The sequence below is a fragment of the Lycium barbarum genome, chromosome 6 (assembly GCF_019175385.1).
Source record: "Lycium barbarum isolate Lr01 chromosome 6, ASM1917538v2, whole genome shotgun sequence".
NCBI classification, from domain to species: Eukaryota; Viridiplantae; Streptophyta; class Magnoliopsida; order Solanales; family Solanaceae; genus Lycium; species Lycium barbarum.
Window position 1 is genome coordinate 132,888,256 of NC_083342.1, and position 26,951 is coordinate 132,915,206.

General features: G+C 31.4%; 3 protein-coding genes across 4 annotated transcripts; 1 reads left to right on the top strand and 2 right to left on the bottom strand.

The window, feature by feature from the left end:
* Positions 1 to 1,924: 1,924 nt before the first annotated feature.
* Positions 1,925 to 7,179, top strand: LOC132599139 (4-hydroxy-3-methylbut-2-enyl diphosphate reductase, chloroplastic). Its single transcript, XM_060312370.1, has 10 exons — positions 1,925 to 2,239; positions 2,902 to 3,098; positions 3,834 to 4,013; positions 4,097 to 4,228; positions 4,321 to 4,395; positions 4,484 to 4,589; positions 4,677 to 4,771; positions 5,894 to 6,079; positions 6,159 to 6,245; positions 6,932 to 7,179. The coding sequence occupies exons 1-10, from the start codon at positions 1,987 to 1,989 to the stop codon at positions 6,995 to 6,997; spliced, it is 1,377 nt and encodes a 458-aa protein (XP_060168353.1). The 5' UTR covers positions 1,925 to 1,986; the 3' UTR covers positions 6,998 to 7,179.
* Positions 7,180 to 7,415: 236 nt separating this feature from the next.
* LOC132599138 (protein DETOXIFICATION 33-like) lies at positions 7,416 to 13,009 on the bottom strand. Of its 2 annotated transcripts, XM_060312369.1 has the most exons (7): positions 11,602 to 13,009; positions 10,606 to 11,147; positions 10,169 to 10,255; positions 8,794 to 8,850; positions 8,462 to 8,700; positions 8,133 to 8,338; positions 7,416 to 7,842 (listed from the first exon to the last, which is right to left on the bottom strand). In XM_060312369.1, exons 1-7 carry the CDS (start codon positions 11,848 to 11,850, stop codon positions 7,777 to 7,779), a joined length of 1,446 nt encoding a protein of 481 aa, XP_060168352.1. In that variant the 5' UTR covers positions 11,851 to 13,009; the 3' UTR covers positions 7,416 to 7,776. The 2 variants fall into 2 exon arrangements, with proteins under 2 accessions (XP_060168352.1, XP_060168351.1); XM_060312368.1 differs by having other exon boundaries at positions 8,462 to 8,850.
* A 436-nt stretch (positions 13,010 to 13,445) lies between these two features.
* Positions 13,446 to 17,028, bottom strand: LOC132599141 (protein DETOXIFICATION 33-like). The gene is made up of 7 exons (XM_060312371.1): positions 16,430 to 17,028; positions 15,579 to 16,120; positions 15,395 to 15,481; positions 15,012 to 15,068; positions 14,674 to 14,912; positions 14,378 to 14,583; positions 13,446 to 13,912 (listed from the first exon to the last, which is right to left on the bottom strand). Exons 1-7 carry the CDS (start codon positions 16,691 to 16,693, stop codon positions 13,805 to 13,807), a joined length of 1,503 nt encoding a protein of 500 aa, XP_060168354.1. The 5' UTR covers positions 16,694 to 17,028; the 3' UTR covers positions 13,446 to 13,804.
* Between the last annotated feature and the right edge of the window lie 9,923 nt (positions 17,029 to 26,951).

Genomic DNA, 26,951 nt, shown 5'->3' on the forward strand with positions numbered 1-26,951 from the left:
TAAATTTATGGTTCCTTCTCCTTAAAATACCGCAGTAAAATATCCATTGATAATTCCCAAGCTTTTTTGTCATCATACGTACAGATATCTACCACTCCATTTATTTTGGGGGTAACGAAGGAGCTGTAAATTACTTATTTATAGTTGTTATTACAATCATATACATTTTTAGCATACATGCTAGTAAATGCCGTGAATAATTACTAATAATATATAATCCTAAAAGATCCGCGGAAAAAGAAAAATAAAGTAATCAATGGAAAAACACATGTAATAGATTTTTTACTTTATTTTTAATATGAAATAAGATTAAAAAAACAAATACAACGTTAAATACGGCAAAATGACACGGTGAGAATCTAAAAAAATAGAATGACACACAATACTGTTTGAGAAAGTAAAATATTTTATTTGACTTATAAACTTTTCAAGTAATTATAGAACAATCACGATTGTCAATAATTATTAATTAGTATACAATTAATCCGATTTTCATATTAGGCTCGACAGCATCAAAGTGCCAGTTTAGTTACGGATCCTTTTCAACCATAAGGCCAAACTCCCAAAAACTCCCTCCATAATAATTAAAAACCGGTCAACTAAAAAACAAAACTTAAAATAAACGAGAAAAGCATGTGGACATGAAACGTACTAGCTTGGCAGGGATGAATTAGGCTCCGTAAACTTCACTCACTTTGCTCCATCAAAACACAATTCGTGCTAACGTGCACCCTCTGTTCTAAAAAAAAGTGTTTCTTTTTTTATTTAGTAAATCTTTTTAGTTTACATGATAAGTTTAAGATTATAAATTTAAATGACATACTCTTTAATTTAAGATTACAAAATTTAAAAGTTTTCCATTGTCTTTTTACTCTATGCCTAATTAAACTAAATAGGTGTTTGACCATGAAAATCAAGTAGTTTTCATTTAGTTATTTTTTGAAAATTTTGAAGCTGAAATTGTGTTTGGTTATAGCTTTTACAAAAAATATTTAATTGTTTGGATGTATTAAAAATTAGAAGAAGAAAAATTAGAGTACTTAGGCCTCATTTGTTTTCATTAAGATTTAGACGTCTGAATCTGAATGCACATCTGAATGATTAAAATGTTATCTCTATATCTGAACACTAAATGATTAAGACTATTTGTTTTTCAAGATCTTAATGTGCATAACATAATTTGTTAAACATAATAAATATACAAGTTAAATTAAAAAAGTAAGAAAATAAATACAAGTTTAATAAAATAAAAATATTATTTGACAAAAAATGAAACATTTGTGTTCGCCAGTAATGGCGGAGATGCTTTGTAGTCGTGGTGGGTGGGTGTGGTGGGGTGGTTGGTGGGGTTGGGTGAGGGTGGGAGGGTTGTGGGGGTAGGTGGTGGTGGTGGGTTGTTTTGAGAGGGGGGAGGTGTGGTGAGGAGTAGTGGTGGTGTGGCAGATTTAGGGTTAGGATGGGGTGAGTGGTGGTGGTGATGTGGCTGGTCTGGGGTTAGGGTGGGGTGAGTGGTGGTAAGGGGATAGTTGAGGGTAAGGTAGGTGGGTGGTTAGGGGTTAGGTGGTGGTGGGTAGGTGGGGGTGGGTAGTGGTGAGTGGGTTGGGGGTGGGGGTGGGGAAGTGAAGGGTTGGGTGGGTGGTGGGAGTGCTGGAGTTGGGGTTAAAATTATCTATACAAAATACCTTTTAATGATATTCAGACTTTATTCAAGATCTTAATGATTAAGATTCATTTAGATCAAATAAATTATTAGATCTTAATGTAGATAAACGCATTTAATGACTTAAAATATAAACCATTAAGATTCCGACCTCTATTAAGTGCAAACAAATCAGGCGTTAGCGGTAACTAAAAAACAAAAAATAAACGAGAAAAGCATGTGGACATGAAATGTAGTGGATGAGGAACTTGGCAGGGATAAATTGGGGTCACCATGCGGAGACTTCACCAAACCCAGCTGGCTAACGTGCGCACTCTTCTTCTCTCATGGCTATTCCACTGCAATTCTCTGGTATCTCAACTCGGACAGACCTTTCCTTGCCGGAGACTAGAACTTTCCGGTTTCCTAAACCTTTCTCCGTCATCAGATGCTCCGCCGGCGAAGCAGCTACTACCGCTGAGTCATCAGAGTTCGATGCTAAGGTTTTCAGGAAGAACTTGACGAGAAGTGCTAATTATAATCGTAAAGGTTTTGGACACAAAGAAGAAACTCTTCAGCTCATGAATCGCGAGTATACTAGTAAGTCCTTTCCTCCATATTCATAGCTTAATTCCTTCAGTTTTCGAGCTAAGTTGCTTGAAATTCTTACTTTAGGATCTTTTACCCATCATCTATTATTTTCAAGTCAAAGGTATAGAAGGTTTGGTGATGAGAACTAAAAAAAAAATAGAAAATTTCAGAAAAACTTGTTTGGATAAATTCTTCCGATTTTTTTTTTTTCTTCGAAAACGGTTAAGTTTTTAATATTGGAATTGGATGATAAATACTTCGTTTTATTTGTCTGTCTTAGTTACAATTTTGGACAATGAAATGATATTTTCTTTGACCATGAAAAGGGCAGCCCGGTGCAATAAGCCTCCTATGCCAGGGGTACGGGAAAGGACAGGGCCACAAGGGTCTATTGTACGCAGGGTATTTCTTTCCACGGCTCGAAGCAACAACTTTGACCAAAAAAATTTCATATACTTTCTAAATATTTTAAATTGTTAACTATGTGACTTATATTGTATTACTTTTTATATAGTTTCTAAATATGTAAATTTTATTTGTTTTAAAATTGAAGATTTTATGTCCAAATTCACACTGAATATTAGTTAGTTTGACTCTCGTACTCCGAATCAAGACAAACAAATTAAAACAAAGAGAGTAATATTTTCTTCATTTGTTCTGATGAATTTCAGGTGATATCATAAAGAAATTGAAGGAGAATGGATATGAGTACACATGGGGAAATGTTACAGTAAAGCTTGCAGAGTCCTATGGTTTCTGTTGGGGGGTTGAGCGTGCAGTTCAGATTGCTTATGAGGCGAGGAAACAGTTTCCAACAGAGAGGATATGGATAACCAATGAAATTATTCACAACCCCACTGTGAATAAGGTTTCTGCTTATAATCCTCAGATGTGCATGTCTTTGTTCAAGATTTTCACTTTTTGTTTATTGTAGGAGGAAGATTGTGAAATTGCATCTTCGTTTGCTCTTTCTTCCCTACTCTGCTTGTATCTAGGCAGTTTTAGGAAGTACCTCAATATGCCTTGACTTTTAGACTGCTAGTTGTTTCGTATATTTAATAGTTGCTTACCACAAATGAGTTGCAACCAAGGATAATAATTGTTTGTACCCATGTGAGACTAATTACATGTAGAAGCGTACTGACTTCTACTACTTTTTCAGATGCTGGGATCCTATAGATGATTTTAAAAATGTCCTTCTTCACATGTAATTATTACCTCAGATCATGTATAGATTTTCTTTGGTGCCCCATTCCTCTTTGAAAGGTTTGTTTGTCTGTTTCCCTTCTTCGGCGTAAAAAAACCGTGAATGACATGGAAAATTGAGAAGGGATGTGTGAGAAGAAAGGAATAAGTTATTCTTGATGCTGAAGATCTAAAATAGTATAATTAATCTGTTGCTGCAGAATTTTCAAATGGGATGTATAGCTGGTGAACATTCTTTATTTGAAGTATATTTCTGATAACTACCGATACCATCCTCTGCATTTTGTGCTCTTTTTGGAGTTCTCTAGTCCGGCTATTTTCTAATTGATGCCCGTTGCCTATTTGTGTTCTCGTCTCATCTCATATAAGTTCTGATAAATCACTTTGTCTGGATCAGAAACTAGAGGATATGGAAGTTCAGAACATTCCTCTCGAGGAAGGGAAGAAAAAATTTGATGTTGTTGACAAGGGTGATGTTGTGGTTTTGCCTGCTTTTGGGGCTGCTGTTGATGAAATGTTAGTTTTGAGTGATAAAAACGTTCAAATCGTTGATACCACCTGCCCATGGGTGACTAAGGTTTGTGATATGGTTGCTAAAATGAACCATGGGCCTCTGTATCATTTTAACTATATCAGAGTTCCTCATACTTCTTAGTACAGGTTTGGAATACTGTTGAGAAGCACAAGAAGGGAGACTATACCTCCATTATCCATGGTAAATATTCTCATGAGGAGACTGTAGCGACTGCATCCTTTGCTGGGAAATACATCATTGTGAAGAACATGGCAGAGGTATTTACACCTCACACTATGAGTGTTCTTTTCCGGATATAATGAGCTGAAATCTCATCTTGCTTATTCTATGGCAATTTTCCTTGATGCAGGCAACTTATGTCTGTGATTATATTCTTGGAGGTAAACTTGATGGTTCTAGCTCAACCAAAGAAGCATTTATGCAGGTGCTGTCTTAGTTGTCTATTTGACCTGCAGGCTACAGTTGCAGTACTTTGCATTAATACTGATATTTTCTGGGAATATTCTGTATAGAAATTTAAATATGCAGTTTCTAAAGGGTTTGATCCGGATGTTGATCTTGTAAAAGTTGGTATCGCAAACCAAACTACGATGTTGAAGGGAGAAACAGAAGATATTGGTTAGATTCTGTTCAGAGTATCACTCCCTAATATTGAATGCCTCCGGACTGTAATGATGTAGTGATTTAGCTTCTTTTGATATACAGGGAAGTTGGTTGAGAAGACCATGATGCAAAGATATGGGGTGGAAAATGTTAACAACCACTTCGTAAGTTTCAACACTATATGCGATGCAACTCAAGTAAGTTCTCTTACATCCTTGTTGTCCCTAAATTTCACTAAACACACAGATGACATGTTATATGCTTGTTTAATGCATGATCTGTTCCTTGCTTCCTCTTTGCTTTTAGACAATCTAGTTACAGTCTGACTTGAAAATGTAGTTGTAGTCTCATACTCAAAAAAATTCTAGTTATAGTCTGTTACAAATTGATTTCTACTTCTATCTTCTGTGTGATGCACATCCATTTTTGGTGTTTATTTTCCTACCGTAGTGCCAACCTCAATTTCTTCCGCAGTGCACATCTGTTCACATATCATTTTCAGATCTGTAAATTACCTAACTAATTATTAGAAGTGATGGAAAATATTGAAGAAGGTAAATTCAGTCTATTCTTTAGTGTAATTTGTTTATTTCCTAGCCCTACTACTAAGTCTTCGTCTTTCATTTAATATCGACAGTCATATTTCTTTGACTGGGTGCGCTTGGGGAAGTGGAGGCAAGTGTCCGAGATGATCCCTGTTTCGGACAAGTCGTGGTCTTTTCAGTTTCTAAGATGTTAGAAAATGGTTACCAATTGGTCTTCTTACGTCATGCTAACAATAACCACAATGTTTGGGTGGATAAGCCTTCTCCTAACAGTGGTTATAAGTCGGAAAATTTGTACTCTTCCCATTTAGATGGGATTAATTAATGGAAATTACGGCTGTGGAGAAAAAAAGCCTGCTTTGGTTTCCTTTTCTTTCCCCCATCATCTATGTTTTCCTCTCCTTTGTACTTCTGATATTTTCAGATTCCTTTGTCTATGTGGATGTACAAGGTGCACACACCATGACATGTTCGTGCAAGACATGATTAACTAGACACTAATAATACATCTTAAAGTTTCTCTTGCTGCTGGCACTAGAAGGGTGGATTTGGCATGGTCTTCTAGAGTCATTTATTGTTATCTATTTCTTTCATAAAAGTCATCCGTTGTTATTTTTCTTTGGATTAAGAAAAAAACAGAATTTGTGACAAGAAGGTCTAAACATTGGATATATCCGTTCTTACCAAACCATTGCAGGACCTTCTGTATTTACCTTTCTTGTGTTGCTTTATATCACTATTTCTTGACCTTTAACTCATCCCTACTTATAACAGGAGCGGCAAGATGCAATGTATAAGCTGGTTGATCAAAAGCTGGATCTTATGTTAGTGGTTGGTGGTTGGAACTCAAGTAACACTTCACATCTACAGGAGATTGCAGAGGAACGTGGAATTCCCTCATACTGGATTGACAGTGAGCAGAGAATAGGTCCTGGAAACAAAATAAGTTACAAGTTACTGGTGAGCTGATACACACCCTGCGATTGCAACTAAATTTGAATAGAGTATTTTGGTTCTGATACCGTCCTTATCTTAACAGCACGGTGAGTTGGTTGAGAAAGAGAACTTCTTACCAGAGGGTCCTATTACAGTTGGGGTGACATCTGGTGCATCCACCCCCGATAAGGTAATTCTACTGAAGCTGCTAGTATGATTTCGCTTCCTTCTCAAATTACTTCCTTATTCAAGCTAATCAGCAGAGTTGATAATGTACGACTCTGTTTTTACCCGTGCTTAACAAACCTTATATTCTTCCATATCAGTTACCGATCAAAGGCTAGTTAATTAGCTCACAATTAGCAACTTACTCAATAATTTTATCATTTGAATCAATTTCAGAAAATACTAAAGAATAAATACGAAGAGCCCATCCCCCTCTTTCCATTTGTTGCTGCACAGAGGAAAATGTGGACGTAACAAGGCTATCAACTTGTTTCGACCTAGGATAATAATGTTGAAAAATGAAAGAAGTCCACATCGGTGGTTAATGAGATGGGTGGTCTTCTTATATGAACTCGGGCAATCCTTTACTCATGAGCTAGCTTTTGGGGTTGAGTTAGACCCGAGATCCATTTCTTTACAAATAAGTTCATGAGCTTGGTCTTACTTCACTATTCCCAAAAAGAAAAAAGATGGCGGATAAAAGATTTGTTATTTTGCCTTTATATTCATCCTTTTCCTTCTACTTCTTATGTTGCCAATCCAAGTGATATGCTTCCAACTAGGAAGTTGTTAAACACATTGATGTTTATGCTTGGCATGATTGACTCTAGCGTGACCACATCATCACAATGAGAAAATGGACTTTTGCAGGTTGTTGAAGATGTCCTTATCAAGGTGTTTGATATCAAGCGCGAAGAAGCCTTACAATTGGCCTAAGCAAGATTGGAACTCCAAGATAATAGGAATGCGGCAATTTGGTTCCACACACACACACAAAAAAAAAAAGACTTTGTAGGATATGCCACAGGTGCTAGCTCCAACTATGCTAAATATACGCATTCTTGTATAACTCTAGCTTTTTAATATTGATATATGCCACTTCCTAGCTTCTCTAGTAATGTCAGCCTTGCCAGAATCAATGTCAATTTGCCGGGAAGTCATGTGCTGTCATTTCGATACAGTAATATGCAGTTCTTGGAAGGAGAAGGTTAGTTGCCGATAAGAGTAAATATTCGATAAATTAGTTTAAAAGCTAATTTTTCTAAAAAGCAAACAGGTTAATATTTTTATAATTTTGATGACTGCCTGTTTTTATATACAAATCTGATTGAAGTTTGAAAATTCTTTCCAGTTTGAATACAAGTGGAGCAGAGTCGTGTGAGTAATTTATGCCTAATTCTTGAATACTTTAAGGGGAGCTATTTCCATTGTCATCATATAAGAAAATGAATTAAGAGTCACCTGTTTGGACCAAGTGCTTCAGTCGAAACACATATATTTAGATGCTGTAATTCAAGTGAGAAAGTCTAATCCGAAAAATTATGGTATATGTATATCCAAAAAAAAAATGGAGAAAAGAGAGTTTTCAAAAAGACCCCCAACTTTTGTGGGTAAAGAGTCAAATTTTACTTAATAGTTTACTTGAAAAGTCTGCTAACTTCTCCCAAAATTGAGTATGAATGTTAGTATATCATATGATAAAAAATGCCGCGACATCACGAGCCTAGCTGACTCTCCACTGGGCCACCAAATGTCCTCACTCTCTCCTCTGCTTGAAGTGCCTGCAATCATGTGATTTCTTAGTTTTATTAATCCTATCTAGATCTAAACACAATAATAATTGTGGTTTTAGGCTTATATAAGCTCAACTTTATTTGCTTCTCAGTTTCTTGAATAAAAGTAGTAAGCTTTGACTTCAAGGAGTGGGAGGAAACAAGTTCTTTTACACTATCATCAGCGTAATTTAACCTTATGTGATAAGTTGTCTGTCTTATTTTCCAGGTAACTAGTTCCACTTAACTATTACGGCAATTACCAGTACTTACATTTAAGTAAGCTCAATCTTAATTACCTTTTTGTGCCAATTCGTTCGACCAATAATAACAAATAGGATGATTGTTTGAAGTAAGCTGCCACCAAGCATTGCAGACCAGACACCCTGAACGCCAAGATTAGTTTTGTAGCCAAGAATTGCTCCTATTGGCAGACCCAAACCATAATAACATCCAAAGTTTACCATGGCCACTAGAAATTGCCATCCTGCGCCAATTGCTACACCTACAAATGTTACATTCATTAGTATCCGACTTTACCGTTATAGTGGGTAAAACAATTATTGGAATTACTGTTATAGTTGGTAAATTTAAGTTATTTTAATGTGAGGTACAAAAAGTTACATACCATGGAGAACAGGTTGGATGCTGCTAATGAAGATGGTTAATGCAAGAATATAGCCCAACTTGGATGTCTCACTTATTACATGTTGCTCTTTCGAGAACATTCTTGGAAACTGGTTCTTCGTGGCCAATATGATAACTGCAAAAAAGACTCCAACTATTGCTGATATCAAGACATTCACTCCGACAGTGAATTTTGCAGCTTTTGGATTTCCAGCCCCCAGTTCATTTGAAACTCTCACACTGAAATTTGGAACATAATATTTGAGCCAATCTAATTCCACTTTAATATCAATTACTAAAAGTAACCAAAAAGAGATGTTTGAAACTGCTAACCTGGCTGATATACTGAAACCAAGAGCAACCATTAGTGTCCATACTTGCAAATTCATGCTGCAATATCCAAAAAAGTACTAAGGAGTCAGAATGCTAAAAACAAGGGGGGTTGGAGATTGAATAAAGATACTTATGAATGAATTTAGAGAAAAGGACCAAAATCATCCATAATGTTTGGGTTTGGATTAAAATCATACATATTCTTTCACATGGTGCACTAATAGTACATTATGTTTGCATAAGTGGTGCACTTTTAGTCACAATCCCAAATAAATTTAACGGAAAAGAACAAAAATGCCCCTGAACTTTTAGAAAAGGTATAAAAATACTCTTTATTCATCTATTTTGCTAAAACTACCCCTCAATTCAACTTTTTGGCTCATTTATTCCCCTTGATTAACGGACAACACTAATTTTTATTTTTTAAAAAAAAATTAAATTGCACATGACATTTTATTACTGAAAAATTGATTTATTCTTTTAAAAAGAAATCTGAAAAATCGTTATTTGTAGAATAAGGAAAAATAATTTTTCAACATCCATTTCTTTAAAAAAACAAATGTAGTAAGCCTTTTATATATATATATATATATATATATATATATATATATATATATATATATATATATATATAACAGAATTGGATTTTCATTGAAACATGTGGAATTTTTTTAAGTTTGGAAAAAAAAAATTAACGGGTGGAAACCCCATTTTTTTTTTAGAAAATTCAATTTTTAAATCTGAAAAACTGATTGTTTTTTTAAGTAAAATGTGTAAAACTAATACTCCATAATTTTCTTCTAGATTTAAAAAAAGATAGTTTTCTGTTTTTTTTTTTTTTTTAAACACAGTTTTTCCATAAAAAATTTAATTTTTTCAGATTTTTATAAAAATCCAATTTTTCACATTTTGAAAAGAAAAAAAATTAGTGTTGTCCGTTAGTCAAGGTTTTACTCGTTAAAAAAAAGTTTTCCAAATTTAAAAAAATTCCAAGGTTTCAGATTTCTTTTTAAAAGAATAAATCAATTTTTCAGTAATAAAATGTCATGTGCAATTTAATTTTTTTTTTTAAAAAAAAAAAATTAGTGTTGTCCGTTAGTCAAGGGGAATAAATGAGCCAAAAAGGTGAATTGAGGGGTAGTTTTAGCAAAATAGATTAATAAAGGGTATTTTTATACCTTTTCTAAAAGTTCAGGGGCATTTTTGTTCTTTTCCGTTAAATTTATTTGGGATTGTGACTAAAAGTGCACCACTTATGCAAACATAATGTACTATTAGTGCACCATGTGAAAGAATATGTATGATTTTGATCCAAACCCAAACATTATAGATGATTTTGGTCCTTTTCTCAATGAATTTATGGAATGTATTTTACCAGATTGATATTGAGTCAATAGCAATTGCAGCATCCTTCAAGCCTCCTACAATTAAGATCACTGCTGTATAGTACCATACCTCTAAACTGCCATCATTAGATCCATTCATCAGAAAAATGATTGATTCACAGTATATGTGGTACGACGGAAGTCACTTTACATAGAAAATGCTTTCTTGGAAAATATTTTCTGGTGTTTGGTTGGTGAAAGGAAAATACTTTCCAAAAAAAATATATACTAAAAATAGCGTTAACGAAAATGACTTCCCCCTATGAGGAAGTCATCTTTCCCCTTTAGATGGAAATTGTTTTCGTTGTAACCAAACACTAGAAAATGACTTACTCATAGCAAGCATTTTCCTAGTGAATGACTTCTGTCGTACCAAATGCACCTCGAAGAGGTATTGAAGCTGAATTAGTAGTCATTGACCACTTACCATAACATTACTGCTGAGGAAATTGAGAGCTTCAAGAATTTGGTTAATGACTTAAAAGCCAAATATGAAAAACCAGTCCATGCCTCAGGAAACCAACCACCCACAATGTATATAATCTTAACCACAGTTAATATCCAGAAAGATATATTCCCAGCTATTGCAGCACCAACCAGTCCCATACCCAACTTTGTCACAAAAATCCAATTCAACAGCACATGAATTGCCAATGTCAAGATTGAACTAAAAGCCATGAACCAAACTTTGCTCTGAGCTTGAAGAAACTTCTCTGTGGGGTAATTCAGTGCACTTGCAATTATTTCAGGAATTATCCAAATTGCATATTTACCAGCTAGATCAGATATTTTTGGATCTTGATGTAGGAGCCTTAGTATTCGAGACGCGAATACATAAGCCGGTGTCAAGAGCAATGTTGTCACCATACTAATAATCCATGATCTTTGCAAGTAAATTCCAAGCATGTTGAATTCTCCAGCACCAACTGCTTGACCACAAAGCGTCTCGAGTGCACTTCCTAATCCTAACTAATATTCAAGAATTTAACAAAAAACGAGTCAATTTTAATCCATCATATATAAGTAGAGGCATATCTAAGGTAAGTTCTGTGGGTTCAACTGAATTCATTGTTTTCACCTCGAACTATCATATACTGCCCCAGTCCTAGTTTTTGTGACACAATTCGGATTTCGAGAGTCAAACTTTTTTTTTTTTTTTAGCTTGAATTCGGACCTCCAATCTTTATGTTTTTTGAAAAATAATTCACATATTTAGAAACTACATAAAAATTATTATAAGTCACAATGGCTAACAATTCAAAATATCTAAAGGGTATACTAATAAATTGCGATAAAAGATTTTCTTGTTTGGCTCTCGAAAAGTAAAAAAGTGTCCATTCTGAACCAATTGACTTTAAATCTTAGATTTGCCTCTGTATATAAGTGCCACGAGAACATTATTAAGGGAATTATGATAGCATACCAATATTCCGAATATGAAGCCTAGTAGAACATTTTGAACTTCTGATACTGCAGCAAGCTCAACATCTCCAAGTTGACCAACAAAAGCAGCAGTGATAAAGTCCAAAGAGAACACAGAAACTGAAGTTATAATAGCTGGTCCAGCTATATGCCACACTTTCTTGAATTCTTCCCACCATTTATTTGCTATCAATTTCCTATTCGGAAAGTACATTGCTTTCTTCCATATTCTTAAAGGCTTTCCTTCCATTTTTGGATGCTCTTGCAACACTTCAATGTCACTTCTGTTGTAGCATACACAATAAATAAGTGGTCTGTTGGCTCAAACTATAGATATGTCCAAAAAAATAATTAAAAATGTAGATACATATAATAAAAACACATCCATTCTGAATTCACTAACTCTAGATTCTGAAATTCACCTCTGCTCTTAGTCGATCCCTCCATTTATCGATTTAAAAAAAAAAAAAAAAAAAAGAATAAGAGTGGGATAATATCTTCTCTCTAGTTCATTGAAAACACCATTAAACTCATAGGGATTATACAAAATTATTGTTATATGCAGAGTGGTGTATACGTTTCTAGCTATTAGTCAATTGTAGTAAAATATACAAGTATTTTGTCACATATGGATTGAGATATGTCTCCACAACAACCAAATTAAGTACACGGTACTGAAAATTGAGCTGTCAAATATTTGCATTTTACAAGCTTCTAACTGAGCAGATCTAGTCCTTCCAAAGAAATATTACCTGAGATAATAGTTTGGTCTAGTGGACGCCTATGTTTACTTCATCTTATTCTCTTATTAACCTTTTATTTTCCAAAAAAGGAAAAAAAAAACTACCAAAGGAAAATTAATAAATCTTCAATAGCATGATTCAGTTTTCTTGATTGACTTTCTTAAAAAGCGCCATTTAACAGGTTTTGTTTAATGATTTTCCTTTAAAAAAAAAAATGCAGATTCAGTTGTATACTTGTATCTAGGCAATGACGAATAGCATATCTGTCAAACAATCTGTTTTCAGTGACAAAATAAGGTGCATATATGTTTCTGTGTATAAAACAGGAAATTTTCTTGTTAAAAAAAATATCAAGATTAGATGTAAATATTCAGATACTTAGATTTATACCATGCTTGAAAGAAAATTGAATTAACAAAGAATCCAATGAGAAAATAATTTAAAAAAAGAAGGGCTGCAGAGAGGGGAATCCACCCATGTTACTAGGGAAAACTTAAAAAAATTAGATCTTAATTCAAGGAAAAAAAAATAAAAATTAAAACTATCAAAAGGATATTTAAACAAGCAAAAGACTGTTTAAATTGTCAACAAAGAGCCAAAAACTGCATATAGACCTTAGAAAGGTTGATGAAATAACAGGTATCTGACCTTATAATCTGTTGAGAGGGCTGCTAATTCTCTTCATGATATATATATATATATATATATATTTTTACTGGGACTCTTTATAATAGAGCTCCAACATATATTAAAAGTAAAAAATTAATTAAGCATGTAATCTTGACTAGATACCAGCATTTTGAATTTATAAATTTCGTTACAAAAAAATAAGGCATTTAATAAATTATAAATGCTAAATGGAAACAAATCCATGAGCTTTTAATGTTTCAAGATTCTTTTCTTAAGACCGGCGTTGTGATTAAATTTAACAAAATCCGTGGCTTTTAATAAATCCATTTAAGGAACTGTGAAATGAAAAAGGAAATGTTCAGCTTTTGTTTTGAGTTTCATTGTCGAAAACTAACACATGATGCACCTTCAAAGGAAATATTTTTAAGTTAGCTCAGTGTACATGAATATTGATGAAGAGCTTGATCCAATATGAAAGATTGAAGCAAAATTTATTCAGAAAGTAAAACAATTTGACAGTCTAAATCTACAGTGTGAACATTTTTTTTTTCTCCTCAAATCGCAACAAGCAACAAAACAATCCTTTGCATCTTCATGGTTAGAGTCTCGAGCCATTGCAGCACTCATCACGTTGGTTAAACACCAGGTATAAAGTAAGTAAGAAAATATAAGACTTGCAATCAGGTCAATTTGTGACCGAATTATTATTGCAGTCCTGAACAAATCTAATGCAAAATTTTCCACTAGGAACGGTTTTTACTACATTATACCTATCCATTTCTTGTATGCTCTACTTTAAGGGCCTGTGTTTATTCCCATTTGCTCTTACTGTCATGTTACTACTGGCATAGGCGAGGTACTATGCGAATCAATTTGCTCAATCCCATCTTGAGTAGGCTGGTCGCCATATGTTCTGATGCGCTCTTCAGCGTGAATTGCCTGCACCAGATAATGTATACATTCACTATTATGTTACTCATAAACAACGGATTTAACTTACATATACTGATAGTACAAAAAAATTTCACACTGTCATTATAACTTTAACCTGAGTAGCAGGTTGCTTGCCTAATTAGAGGCAGTGACGTGTAGTATTTTTGAGATAATTACATTTTTGGACCGCTCAAAAGAATAATAGCTAGCAAATGTATAGGTTTTGTATATTAAGTATGCATATAATATACATATTGTATACACAAAATATGCATAACATACATAAATGCATAGATTTTGTATATTTTGGTTAGCGCCTGTATTTAATTTCGGTTGATTGACCAAAAATGAAAAAAACCCTTTTTATGCTATCAATGTATAGAAGTTACTTGACACTGTCTCACATTCCCGGACCAAGATGCCTAATTAATGGATCAAATTTCAGATTTGTAAACTTGAAAATGTACTAACCTCTGTTCTCCAATTAGCTTTCCACATTTTGAACGCCAAAACTATCGTTTGAAGCAGGGTACCAACGAGCATCCCGGTCCAAATTCCATTAACACCTAGATTAGCAATATAGCCAAGGCAGGCACCCAATGGAAGGCCAACTATATAGTAGCAAACGAGGTTTATAATCGCGACTGAATATTGCCATCCAGCTCCAACTGCTACCCCTGCACTCGCATGAGAAATACTCAAATGTTAGGCAATTATTAGTATCTTTTTTTTCACTAAACAACTTTTGGGATGATGGCTTTGATTACCATGAAGTATAGGTTGGATGCTCATAAGGAAGATAGTAGCAGCCAAGAAGTATGACAACTTGGATGTCTCATGTATGACTTCAGGTTTATCAGAAAACAATCTCGGGTAATAGTTCTTAGTAGCAATTACTGCAACTGTAAATACAACTCCAACGATAGTTGATGTAATTACAGCAACCACTACTGAGAATTTTGCAGCTTTTGGACGACCAGCTCCAAGTTCATTGGAAACACGTACACTGCATCATGACACGAAAGAAAATTAAAACATGGAATTCAAACTGTTATAGGAATACTCGAAGTGAAATAATAGCACAAGAAATGGAATTTTTGTAAACCTGATTGCTGCATTGAAACCTAGAGTGATCATCAGTACCCAAAGTTGCAACTCCAAGCTTTGACAAAGAGGAAAGACGAGAAAAGAGTAAGAATTACAAATAGTGAGAACCTAGCAAAAACAAATCAACTTCTATAAAGGGAAAAGGTCCAAATTTGCCCCTGAACTATTACAATTTAGAGCAAATTTACCCTCCGTTAAAAAGTTGTCTTGTTTTTATCTCGCCGTTACCAAAATGGCTCAATTTTCCCCTTTTGGGCTAACGGCAACAGCATAAAGGGTAAATTTAGACCATTTGTAAGTTCAAGGGCAAAAATGAATCACTAGCGAAGTTCAAGGGCAAAAACTAGAAAGTTTACTAGAGGGTTCGAATAAGCTACCAACCTGGTTGATATAGCATCTACTGCAATTTCTGGATTTTTTAACCAGCCAACCATGAGGATCACCACAGTAAAATACCAAAGCTCCAGGCTGCCAATGTTTCGCAAGTCACATATATCATCTAATCATCATAACAATTATGTAAGGGAAAAAAGAAATTGTATTATGAGAAATCAATAGAACATACCATAACATGACAGCTGATGCAAGTGACAATTTAACAAAACTCCATAGAGATTTGAAAGCTAACATGGAAAGTCCGGTCCAGGATTCAGGGAAAAAACCAGATATAACATAGATGATCTGAGCTAAAACCACGAGCCACCACGAGATATTCCCCGCCATGGCAGCACCAAGAAGGCCATGCCCGAGCTTTGTTACGAGCACCCAATTCAACACAATATGCAATGCCAATACTACAATATTCATTATTGTCATAACCCATAATTTGCTTTGAGCTTGTAGGAACTTCTGAACCGGAAAGTTCAACGCGTAAGCAAAAAGTTGAGGAATCACCCAAATGGCGTACTTTCCTGCAACTTCTGAAATTTCCTTGTCCTGGTGTAGGAGCTTCAGTATTGGTGATGTGAATACATAAAATGGTGTCAAAAACAGAGATGTCACTAGAGTAATGACACATGATCTTTGTAGATTTACACCAAGCATATCATATTGTCCTGCTCCAACTGCTTGCCCACAAAGTGTCTCAAGGGCACTTCCCATCCCTAGCTAATATAACACACACAAGGAAAAAAAAAAGAAGAAGGAAGATTCAATCCATATTCAAGAACATGTCGAAGACATAAGTACTCAAAAAAATAGGAATCAACGACAGACAAAGTTTGTGCCTAAACAGCAAAATCCATCGCTAATCATGTTAAGGGACGGATTAGCAAAAAGATTTGTTAGCTACAAGTAATATAGCGACGAAATTAATAGCTAATTCCATTTTTTTTTTTGTAGTAACTGAAAAGTATGTTCTCTCTGACAGTTTAAGCTTATGGTCGCACAATTTGACAAACACTTTGTGTTACGTACCATAATTCCATAGACAAAACCTTCAACGACATTCTGAACAACTGATATGGCAGCTAGCTCCAAAGAGCCAAGATGTCCAACGAATGCAACACTGACAAAGCCAATGGAGAACTGAGTAACAGCCGTGATAATTGCAGGAGCAGCTATTTCCCACAATTTCTTTGATTCATTCAAGCTCTTTTTGCTCATATTTTTAGCATCATCACAATCATCACCTTCAAATCTCCTTTCCATTTCAAAATTCTCAATTGGTTCTACTGCCATTGTGCAACAAAATCCCCTGTTTTCTTCCCCGGCTTTCTTGATTTCCTTCTACTTCTTCTTCTGTTTGGCTGTTGTTTTCTTTCCAATTAAATTTTCAACTACTACAATATATAGCTCGATAGCTACATGCATACGAATAGAAAGTGAGTAGTATAATAGCCCGACAAAGAATAACAAGTTGACCTTTTCTTTTTTTCACTTTGTGGTGTGGCAAATCGATTCACCACAAGTACATTACATGCAAGTATGTATGAACGTTCTTGAAAGGACTCAACTAACAGTACTGAATGAGTAATTTAATGTTTAAACAATTGATTAATTAAGTTGACCATTAAGAAAAATCACGCTAAATATTTTTGGGACACGAGTTATAACGAAAGGAGAAGGAAACTCAGGCAAAATTAAAGGGGTAGTCGACAAATTCTTAATCGGTACAGTGTTTTTACCTAGGAGCGTTACATTATGTGAAAGCCATTTTTACTTTTGCTTTTGCAGTGGCAAACTTTTTCAAACTATAGGTGTGAATGAAACACGGTTGCAAAATATTAGTGCCAGTGCCATATTGATATTATTATTATTACGTAATTATAAGGTGGGATGTTACAAGTTAATAATGATAAGGTGGGATGTTACATGTTAATAATCTATGTATTAGGCACTAATTGGTTGAAAAATGAACCATAAAAAATGAGTGAAGATCGAATTAATTTTTAGATCATGCGTGACGGAACAAAAAGTACTGAAATATTTGATGAAAGGCTTAGTTGACTTCCAATCCAACTCAACCACTTTGTTTGTATTTTCCGTTATCATTTCTCTATCCTTCTGTTTCCATATATATTAAGTAGAAAATAGAAACTAAATAGTTATATGTATACAATTGAACTCAATTGCACGCCAATTGCAGGATATGATTTTTAACCAAATCGGATATTTGAATTTGCACCATACAACTGGATGTACTAATTATTAAAAGGGCACAACTAACTAATATTCTTGTTCATGTGTTAATACTAGTTCTGTCGGTTTAATGATCTATGGGTATTTTGACTATTATTAGAGCCCTTTAGCAAATTATGAGTCAATTTTGACATGGAGATTTTCCCTTTCTTGTATTTATAAAGAAAATGCAAAACTAAAAGAAATCATATGGAATATCAAATATTAATTATGCTACAAAAGGTATAAAGGGATAGATTATCAAATTCTAAAGAAAAAAGTGACAATAGCATAAGTTAAGTTAACAGTGGAATATTTAAGCTGTGGATTCAAATTACACACCTTATTCAAAGATACCTTACTTAAAACTTGGAATAGAGTATATTACTTCTCTGTGTTATTTTATGTGTTTTTTTTTTCTCACCCGGTATCCGACTATTTCCGGATTCCAGCCCCGTAGGACCAATTCGGGGGAAGAGCTCTCTACCAAAAAATTTTCCATACTCAAGGCTCGAATCCGGAATTTTTGACTAAGGAAGGAGCAATGTCATTTGCTGCACCACATCCTTTGGTGGTGTTATTTTATGTGTTTTAATTTGACTTGGGTATGAAGTCCAACATTTAAAAAAAAAAATTGAAAATTTAGATTTATCAATAATATTTTTATTCTTGAATATGAATATATGACAAACCGTTATTTAAAATAAAAATAAAAGAAAAAATTCAAGATTTGTTAAATAAAAATTTATTTTTAGATAGAATAAAAAGTTAAAAAATAAAGAAGATAAAAGCTCATTAATAATAAAGACGATAAAAGCTCATTAATGATATAAAAGTATAAATAGTCTGCGTCATGCAAGCTGTACTTAGAAGTAAATCTTTGGACTATTTAGGCCAATGGATTCAAATTACACCCCTTATGCTTTACTTAAAAACTTGGAATACTACTCCCTCCATTTTATTTTATGTGTTTTAATTTGACTTGATTACAGCATTTAACAATATTAAAGAAATGAATCTTGTGATTTTAAATTTAAAACACATACAACATATCAATAATATTCATGTTCTTAAATATGACCATATGAAATGTCATTCCTATATATAAAGAAGCGTTTATAAAAAAATTAAAATATTAAAATTAATTTATTAAATAGAAAAAACATGTTCTTTTAAACAAACAAAAAAGTATTTCCTTTGTTCGCTTTTACTTGTCACGTTTTGACTTTTTACGTTGTTTAAGAAATAATGATTAAGATAGGTGTTTTACCACAATACCCTTATTAAATGGTATATAATTGTATTGGAATTGGGAAAATAATTTGAAATGAGTAATAAATGCTAAGGGTAAAATAATTTTATTTTTATTTTTTATCTTATCTTGATATGTGAAAATTAATAAGTAAAAATAAAATTTTATAAAAAGAATAGTGGACAAGTAAAAGTGAGAGGTGAGGGTAGTATAATAGGAGTCATAAAGAAGATCTCATGAATGATGCAAAATTGTAAATAGTTAGCGTCATGTAAGTTGTACGTACTTGGGAAGTAAAATCTTTGTGGTAGTCCAACTCTTACCAAACTCCACAATGCTTTGACTCTCTCTTATCATTTATTAATATTAAAATGATATCAATCTAACAACCATTTAGTTTCAATTATCATTATTGCTTTCATACGTGGTGGTACACTACTACTCATATTATTAAACCAATTAATCTTAAATGTATGCATCGCGTGAATCAATAAATAATTTATATAAAAAAAAAATACGTTTTTCATTAAATTAATAAAATTGTCTAAAGGATGAAAATGGATATTATTACACGGACATAATAGTTGAATTCAATATTCACTAAACATGCAAACAATGTAAATTTAGTTAAATTAATTATATATTAGTTGTAACTATAGATATCTTAGTATATGAGAGACAAATATATTATGTTGTTGTATCTCACATAATATCTTTTTATAACGGCTTTCTTAGCGTATGTTACGTTCTCTTATCATATGATAATTTTTGGTGGGATTATGTTCTTCGATGACATTAAATAAAGCACACTGTCAAGCAATAACTAATGTGGATTGTATCTGCCGCGGTATATTTCTCACATGGGCATCTATGTTGCACTTTCAAGGGAATATCAATGTCAATTTCAAGAGTTTTGTCACGAAAGAGTAGCTAAATCGACAAAAAGGATCATACACCAAGCATATTGTCTACAAAAAGATATCGACTACACATTAACATTAGATATTGTAATAAGAATTACAACTAGCAACTTTTCAATAATATGCAATTGTCTATCAGGAATATACAATCATTTATCAATACAAACTTCTAAAACAAACTAAAAGAATAAAAAACATTTACCTCAAATCACACAAATTTATCTCTACAATCATTGACTCTATCATGATTTCATGTTTAAAAATGTGGAGTACGGACTTCTTTTGTAGGAGAGTTCATCTCCTTTTTAATCTAAATTATTTTCTTTAAAATTTTAGAAAATTAACAGAAGTAGCATTAATTGGTAAACGAATTTTAAATCTGAAGTGATTTTAATTGCTGAATATTCCTAAAACCTGATGTTTCTCCTTTGTTGCCTATAGCAGTTTCGTTAAAAGGGTTTTACTAAAGTGAATTTTTAACCTAAACAAAATAAGACACAACATAAGTAATTAATTGGTTCAAAAACCTCAAGTGAAGCCTAACTTAAATAAATAGAAGTTGTATTCAATATATAAACTATAGTTATGGAAGTCTTTTGTTTATTCCAAGAAAACAAATAGCACTTTTTTCATACTTATTCCCTCCTTAAATAATAGAAACAAGACTATTAGATTACAAATAGACATATTCAAATAAATACTACCTTATGAGAAAAGTTCATGTGCTTTGATCTAAAACAGAGAAAATCATCTCATTATGTAACACGACCAATTCTATTAATTTACTTTTTGTTAAGTTAACATTTAAAAAATAATAATTAATTATTTAAGAAATACCCGCTAAAATAGGATATTCAGAATGGCCGGCATTTTTTCCTATTTGGAACTTCTATATATAAAACCAAAAACTAAGGGAGACAAAAGAAGAATATATGTAATTACCTAAAGATTTTTATGAACACTACAACGGAGTATGAAATTTTGTAACATCTTTTTACCAACAAGCAGAGTATAAAATACTACCTTATGAAAAAAGTTCACGTGCTTTGATCTAAAATAGAGAAATCATCTTATTATGTAATAAGACCAATTCCATTAATTTAGTTCTTGTTAAGTTAACATTTGAAATATAATAATTAAATTATTTAAGAAATACCCGCTTAGGATATTCGGAATGACCAACGCTTTTTCCTATTTGGAACTTCCATATATAAAACCTAAAACTAAGGAAAACAAAAGAAGAATATATGTAATTACCTAAAGATTTTTACGAACACTACAACATAGTATGAAATTTTGTACATCTTTTTACCAACAAGCATAGTATCGTTGGTTAATTTCAATAAATGGCTACAATTTAATTATATTGTTGTAATATCATATAACTTTCAACTACAATTTTTTTCTTTCTAATAAATATTTTAATTTTATTTCTTATTCTACGATTAACAAAAATGTATTTTAAAATAAATTAATTGGAAATAGCTTTTTTACCAACAACCATATGTTATTGGTTAATTTTAATAAATGGAAATTACTTGATTAAATTATTGTTACATCATGAAACTTCTAACTACGGGTTTCTCTTTTTACAAATAAATTTAGATTCTTATATATTAATACATTAAATTTAGAATATAAACATAATTGGCAATACTATTTTTTTATTATTGGTAACCCGCTTAATTTCTCAACAATTTGTGAGGGTTGTGACCTAACAGAACATTGATACAAAAAGTGGTCGAATTTTTTTTTTCTATGAAAAGGAATTGAATAAATGAATAATGAATACCGCATGAATCGTAATACGAACTAATTCAAGAAAATTTCCTCGGCTTCAGTCGTTGAGATGTGGGGAAAAGTGCAACTCCACCAAACACCATGAAAATAGTAAGCCCCTCATAGACAAATTTTCATCATATAATGTGTTTCCACTTAGTTAGACAATTATGAGTATGAGTATGGAACAAATTTATATATAGGACAATTTTAATTGATTTCACACTCTCAAATATTTAGGACTTTTATATAGTTGATTTTAAACTTTTAAACATGAGAAAAATAATTAAATGACTATTTTTTCTATTTTCTTATTGAATTGGATGATCATAAGAAAGGAAATAAACAAACAAAAAATGATTATTTCAAACCATATAAAAAAATTAAAAACAAAATCAACGACGAACTAAACCAAGAAAAAAAAAATACCAGATGCTATAGAACGACATAGATATAACTTAAAGAACACACCTGCTGAAGAGCAATTGATATTCATGGAGAATAAAAAAAAACATATTAATAGACGTTTTAATATAAAATATAGATTAACCTAAAGCAGAAACTATTACGATCTTTTATTTATAAAAGAAGTTGAATTGGATGATCAAGGAAAATTCAAAGTCCTAATGTTTATTTCAAAGAAGGAAAGATTTAATAATCAAATTTAATGAATTTTAACTCATAAATATTAGACTATTATTAAATGACTATTTTGTCTATTTTAAAGTCTTTTGAAGGGCAAAAAAATCAGTCAACATTTCTAAGGCCCTTCACACTTTTAAACTTTTAATATAACTAGTATCGGTACCCGCGCGATGCGCGGAAAGTATTAAAAATATTATCGTATCAAATTGTGATATTGTTTGTGTAAGTACATCAGATAATACTAATTTAAAATAATTTCTTATTATGTTTCTCAATGTAATATACGTAATAACAAAATCTCACTACTTAATTAACATAAAGAACTTTTTTCTCTCTCGTCAAATATTTTCTTACTTTCAAACTTTTATCTATTATTCACAAATGTTCAATTGTCTAATTTTATCAATTGTAATGTTTGAGTATTATTTACTTACTTTATTTTATTTTTTGAATCATAAAAATCCTACTTTATCTCAGTTCCCCTCTTTGTACATTTTATGTACTATGCTAGTTTAATTAGTTTTCCCCATTTAGTATTTTATATATAATTGAAATAATACATTTAATACTAGTAGTGATTTCTGAATTCGTTATACAATAGAAGTCTTTTTATTATTTGGATGAAAATCAATTACATTCTCTAATTTTGCTTTAAAAATCAAGCTCTCTGCCCAACTTTGAACAATAGACTCCTCACCCTTATTTTTTATTTACAAAATTTACTAATATTTTAATAATTTCTACTTTATAACCACATTGTAATCTTACTTTTCTGCTTGGAAATATTTCATTATTCAAATTTTTTTAATTGAATTTATCTTTTAAGAATTTAGTTACGTGATATTATTAATAGAGACATAATCATAATTCCAAAACTCTTTTCTCGTCAAGAATTCAAACAAGTGTTAATCGTTCTATGTTTTTAAAATTGTTATTTTAGTATTACGTGGAATAAGCAATTACATTTTCATTCTCTTTAGTTTTAATATACAATTTTGAGTTTTAATTTTAATTATTGAATCTTGTTGCGTATTCTTTCATTGTTTAATTTCTTTTCAGCTTTATATATTACTCCATCCATCTCAATTTTTGTGACACTATTTTATCTTTTAGTTAGTCCAAAAAAAGAATGACATCTTTTTACATATAGTAACAATTTAATTTTAAATGAGATGATATATAGTCTCAATAATTTCTATAACTTGCTTTAAACAATAAATTTTAATAATTCTCTTTTTCTCTTAATCACGTGTTTTCACTTAAATTAGGACGGAGGGAGTAAGATTTTACGTGATCTTATTAACATAATGCGACTTTTCTTAGATTTTCCATCTTTTTGTTCCTTATCAAATCATTATTGTGTCACCTATTACCTAATATTATTATATTTAATGTGACTTCTCATTAATCTGCCACTTGACTTAATGTGCTTGCTTATTACTCTAATATAATATAATATAGTATATAGACAAATAGTTTTTTTCTTACTCATAAAGTTTACTTTTTTATATACACTTATTCAATTTCTCAAATTATTTCATTGCTTGAATTTTCAATTATATTTTAATATTATTATTGTTATTATTATTGTTGTTATTATTATTATTATTATTATTATCTAATCACTTATTCTATTTTATTTTAAGTTACTTCAAAGTATGAAGAACCTCGCACCCTCTGTATTATTTAAATTTAGCAATTATAACTTTTCATTTAATATTGCTTATAGTTCAAACAATATCATATTTATTTTAAATTAGTCTAGAATATAAATAGATAATGTCTCTGGATTTGTTTTTTAATTACATACATTAAGACTTTACTTTTTATTAAAAACACTATATTTGAATTCAAATTTTGTGGTCGGTTTGTTAGCCATAATTTTCCTAAATAACATATATTTGAAACGACATGATTCTACTATAACCAAATAGTACTGCTATTTTGCATATATTATGAGCGGGAGTCCATGTAAGAGTCAGTTTCCTCCGAGGCTACTTTTGTTGGCATTGAAAAAACTTTCTAAATAATATGTAAAATCGATACACAATTTTATCAAATATATAATTATCATTTTGAATCCTATGAAACATTAATACAAAAAAGTGAAAATAGAAAAATAATTATTAGGCAAAATTGATATGATAATTTTCCGAATACATAATTATCATTTTAAATTAACAAATATCATTTTGAATCCCGTGACATATTATTACTGAATAATACACAGAGAAATCTAACCATGTAATTAAAAAAAAGTAAACCATCCATGTAAAAATTCATGTATATACATTCTATGATTCTTTTAAAAGATATTTATCTTTAGAAATAGTATCATTTTAACACAATTAATTTTCTTCCAAAGTATAAACAGAGAAATTCGTTTTATCATCATAAGAACATGAAGAAGTCCAACTTAAATGCTCAAATTGAAAGTGCCAAATAACCAAATAAGTTAATCCAAAAACGATTTTAAGAATTCGAATAAAAAGAAAGCTTATTTGATTTGATGTTAAAAAATGTTTTGGTAAGTAAAATTTGAAATAGTGATTTGTTAAGTAAAATTTGAAAATCAAAATAATGTATACAAAACTATAAGCGGTCAACCCAATCCCTTTTTATACACTTTAAAAGGGAGTTCGATATTCTTTTTTTACGTAGGTTCTATGCCAGTTATTTACTAAAAAGAGAAATTAAGAGTTAATCTTTGACGACCTTCGTAGTGAACGACAGGTTGGTCGTGGTCTATTTCTGCTTGCTTCAGTTTGGTCCTTCACAACGCACAAATTTATTAAATTATAGAAAATAAAAAATTCAACAGTGTATAAAGGAGAAAAAAATATGAAAGCTTATCAGTAATTAAGATTTGAATTTAACTTATATGCGTTGGTTAATAAATTTATACCATCGTGTTAAAGTGATCTTTTAATTTGAAAAAGTGAAACAACAACAGCAAAACGAAAATCTATAGTAACCGGTTGTTATTGTGAATATTCAATACACTATTTTCTTTTACAGTGCAATGGCTAATTGATTAAATTTTCTCAACATTCAATTCTTCTCCGGTCACTCTATTAAGAAACAAAAACTGAGAACAATATCAAAATAAGTGAATATCTTTTAAATTTCAAGGATGAATAGTAATCCACAACATTTTACAATAAGATTTTCAATGATACAATACAAAGCGCATACATAACCTGCTTAATCTTCCTTGATTTTCCTTTGTGCCCTTCAATTTTACTTTAGGAGTGGCTAAACAACTTTGAATCTTATATAAATAGTTGGTAATATACATGTACATAAAGATAGTACTCCTCGCAAGCAATATGCACATATACACTTACACATAGTCTCCTGATGCTACTTACGTCAAACATAGAAGCATATGGAGCAAGTATATATATAAGAGTTCTTCTACTTTAATAAAAATGGAATCGAGAGTGAAAAAAAAAAGTAATATACATGAACGAATTTAAATTACCTATAAAAAACTCATCCATCATACATGCATCAATTGCCAGTAGAACTTACTATTAAGGATCACAAGGAAACAACGTAATCTTTATGTTTTCTTGAAAGAAAGCACAAAATGATACATAGAATAAATATTTGAGAGAGAATTTATGTAAAGAAAGAAATTAAATTACCTCTACATAGTACATTGTGGCTGTGGCAATGGCTAATAGAGCTTAATGTAAAAGCATTATATATAGCAAAGAATAAAATATTTGAGTTCATTTAGAACTTTTCAACCATGAGGTCTCAGTTCCTTTTTAGACTAAAATTGATAAAAATTATTGATATCATGATATACTTATTCTATCTCCTATTCAATTTTTTTTTTTGTTTTTTGTTTTATCTCTTATCTACCTTGAGCTCAACAAACATTCAAATATAAATAATTATCCTATCTCTAATTAATTCAAAAAGAAAGTAAAATTGATAGAAAAACAATTTAAAATAGTACTGATCCTTGAGTGGCCCGTTGACTTCACTTTTTAGATAAATACAATATTTAACCACACTCAATTTAAATATTTTTATCTTTCAATTCAAAATTCAAATATTAAATACATTCAATTCAAGTATTTTGTTCTAATTCTCATTAACTTTGTCTTAAAATTGTCAAGTGACTTGTTATTAGCTTACCACTTGGCTTAACCACATTGTTTGTACCTCTCCTATTTTATATATACTAGTATTCGTACCCGCGCGATGCGCGACTGGTATCGAATGAATCTAATCATAGAAAATTATTTGCTTATTTGTTAGATATAATAAAAAATTATCATATATCACTGACATATTTAAAATTAATGAATTTTTGAAATATTAAATTATAATTTTACTTATTTGAACACATTAGATTATATTAATTTAACAAAAGTTAATTATCATCTTGTGATGATTAACCTTGTCCATTACAAAATACTGATTAATTATTGTTATATGACATATAAAAAATCATCTGATTATTAAAAAAAACAAGGTTTTATTTTATATAATTATTTGAAAAGCAAAGAACTTGTTACTGCTATATTTTAGAGTTACCCACATGAGAAATTTAATTATTTATATTTTAAATTTTTAATGTGGTAATTGAATTTCTCTATACTCCATGTTTTAAATTTTGGCTCTATTTATTGAGTCTTCCTTTACGCGGTCTTATTCATAATATAGTTTTTATGAGCAATAACTCATTCTCACTCCCCTCTCTCTC